Source organism: Populus alba, chromosome 1 (assembly GCF_005239225.2).
Source record: "Populus alba chromosome 1, ASM523922v2, whole genome shotgun sequence".
In the NCBI taxonomy this organism is placed as follows: Eukaryota; Viridiplantae; Streptophyta; class Magnoliopsida; order Malpighiales; family Salicaceae; genus Populus; species Populus alba.
In genome coordinates, this window is record NC_133284.1 from 45,847,132 (window position 1) to 45,849,855 (window position 2,724).

General features: G+C 37.8%; 1 protein-coding gene across 1 annotated transcript; it reads left to right on the forward strand.

Annotated features, from left to right (window-relative positions):
• Positions 1 to 320: 320 nt before the first annotated feature.
• LOC118037405 (NAC domain-containing protein 72) lies at positions 321 to 1,946 on the forward strand. The gene is made up of 3 exons (XM_035043366.2): positions 321 to 615; positions 723 to 991; positions 1,094 to 1,946. The coding sequence occupies exons 1-3, from the start codon at positions 435 to 437 to the stop codon at positions 1,673 to 1,675; spliced, it is 1,032 nt and encodes a 343-aa protein (XP_034899257.1). The 5' UTR covers positions 321 to 434; the 3' UTR covers positions 1,676 to 1,946.
• The last annotated feature ends 778 nt before the right edge of the window (positions 1,947 to 2,724 follow it).

Consider the following 2,724-nt stretch of genomic DNA (forward strand, 5'->3'; position numbering starts at 1 on the left):
TTGTTGGGACATGCAAGATTGGTACTGCCGTTAAGGTTTCTAGAATGTGATGTTTGTGTTGACACGTGTACATTCTATAGATGACTCACCACTGTCCTTTAGAGACGGTTCATGCACCAAAGAGACCACAAGTATCTCTCTCCCTCTCCATAGCGTAGTAGTTCCACTTGGATAAGGTCGGCCATTTGATGGAGCACGCGTCGTGCTCTTAACGGTGACAAACATAAAGTGGACCCCATTAACCCAAACACTGAGACAAGGACGACCGTACTTATCTCTCTCCCGCTATTCATCCTCACCTCTATAAATAAGTCCCATTTCATCTTGTCAGAGAAAAAAGAAAAGAAAAGAAAAAAAAAAGGAATAGAGAATTCTACCTCCAGTTCTTCTCTCTAGTCAAAGAAGCAATTGTGCACTAAGCTGCAGTCTGAAAAATGGGAGTTCAAGAAACAGACCCTCTTGCCCAGCTGAGCTTGCCACCGGGTTTTCGGTTTCACCCGACTGATGAAGAGCTATTAGTGCAATATTTGTGCAGGAAAGTTGCTGGTCACCATTTCTCGATGCAAATCATTGGTGAAATTGATTTATACAAGTTTGATCCATGGCTCTTACCAAGTAATTAATAATCTTGCTCTCTAATAATGTTCTCTTACTTGAAAGAATCAATTATTAGTTATAGCAATAATAAATTTCTTGGGTTAATCTTCTTCTTAATTTGCCAGGCAAGGCGATATTTGGTGAAAAAGAATGGTACTTCTTTAGTCCTAGAGACCGTAAGTACCCAAATGGATCCCGACCCAATAGGGTTGCCGGGTCTGGGTATTGGAAGGCCACCGGTACTGATAAAATTATCACATCAGATGGACGTAAAGTAGGCATCAAGAAAGCTCTCGTCTTTTACATTGGCAAGGCCCCAAAAGGAACCAAAACTAATTGGATCATGCATGAATACCGCCTTATTGAATCCTCTCGCAAACATGGAAGCACGAAGGTACCAACGAAATAAATTCCATCTGCGGATTAATTTTAATTTGTTTTCATACAAGCCTCAATATTAATTAATGATTTTTGTTAATTTTCTTTGTTGCTACAGTTGGACGAATGGGTATTGTGTCGGATTTATAAGAAGAAATCAATTGCTGGACAGAAATCCATGTCAGGTGTTTCAAGCAAGGAACCTAGTACCAATAGTCCATCTTCATCATTCTCTTCTCATTTCGATGATGATGTCCTTGACCCGTTGCCGGAGATGGATGACCGCTTCCTTGACTTGCCTCGAACCAACTCACTCAAACCAAGGCAACATGAAGAGAAAATCAACTTGGCCACTCTGGGCTCAGGGAATTTTGATTGGGCAACTCTTGCTGGGCTCAACTCGGTGCCTCAACTCGCTCATACACAGCCTGGTGTGACTTACTCGAACAGTAATGTTCATGATGTGTATGTTCCTTCAATGTCCCAACTATGCCACATGGATTCATCCGCGGAGAGGATGGAGAACTTGGTTGAAGGGGAGGTTCAAAGTGGAGCTAGAACTCGGCTGGATAGTGTTGGTAACCCAGTGTTTTTCCAACAAAACTCGAGCGTGAGGCCACAGAGCTTCTCTAACTCATTTGACCCGTATGGGTTAAGGCACTCGATCCAACCGGGTAGCGGGTTCGGGTTTAATCAGTAAGAAAATGTTAGGGAAGAATTAGGAGTACGTTTCTGTAAAGAAAAGTACAAAGGGATGCATTTATGTAAATATTTGGATTCTTTGGGGGCTAACATTTGAGCTTAGATTCCAGAAGAGAGAAGAAGCTGGGGAGCTGCTTTGTTCAAAAGGCAAGGGAAATTTGCCCTCCCTTTTGGGTTTGCTAGAGGATTAGATGCCATGTACACGAACAAACTTACTAGTATTTTGCAGCACAATTTTCTTTGAACAATGAAGAACAAACTTTGCGATACTTGGAAAGTAATTAATTGATATGGAAATTAAATTGTATGGCTCTGGATTTTCGTATATATACTTTGAATAATACTTTCTTTAATTACTTCAAAATATATAATACTCGAATTGTCTATTTACTAGTTAAACTATAACTCTAAGTATATGAATTTTTTTTTATTATTATTAATATGAGTGTTCAGACCAACTTAAAGATATTTTAACTAATCTTATAAATTTTAAAATTAATAATTATATAAAACTTAAACCTGAAAAGTTTCATGTATTCATGAACTGGGATGATGTGTTTTGTGTGGCTGTATGAAACAGCTAGCATGGGGGATGCAAGTACTGACAATGAATTTAGGATGTTTGGGCACGGGCCGTCCATGTGAGCAATGTCAGGGAATGATAGTGGTTTTTTGCCTTTTCTTTTTCTCATTGGGAAGAAGCACTGTCTAGCATCGAGAGCAAGCCTTCGTGTCCAAATTGGTGTCTTTTACGTCGAAAATTATTGTTTTATATCATCAGTTAATTAATTGAATGATCACTATTTTACCTTGTATGTGTTTTAAATCCAAGAATTATTTATGCTGGTAACTATTTTATATTTCAGAAGGGAAGCATGTTAATTGCATCCATTTTTTTCCAGTTTCCTAAAACCTTACTTTCAATTTTTATCTAAATTTCTCTCTTTTTTCTTCTATTAAAGAGTATTTTAATATGAATAAAAATTTTGTAAGAATCCAGATAAATACTTATCTTTTTTTAAAAAATGAAAAATTTCAATTTCAAAT

Coding starts and splice junctions, on each gene's coding strand:
- LOC118037405 (XM_035043366.2), top strand. CDS start 435: ATGGGAGTTCAAGAAACAGACCCTCTTGCCCAGCTGAGCTTGCCACCG. Junction 616..722: donor TGATCCATGGCTCTTACCAA/GTAATTAATAAT, acceptor TTAATTTGCCAG/GCAAGGCGATATTTGGTGAA. Junction 992..1,093: donor GCAAACATGGAAGCACGAAG/GTACCAACGAAA, acceptor TTGTTGCTACAG/TTGGACGAATGGGTATTGTG.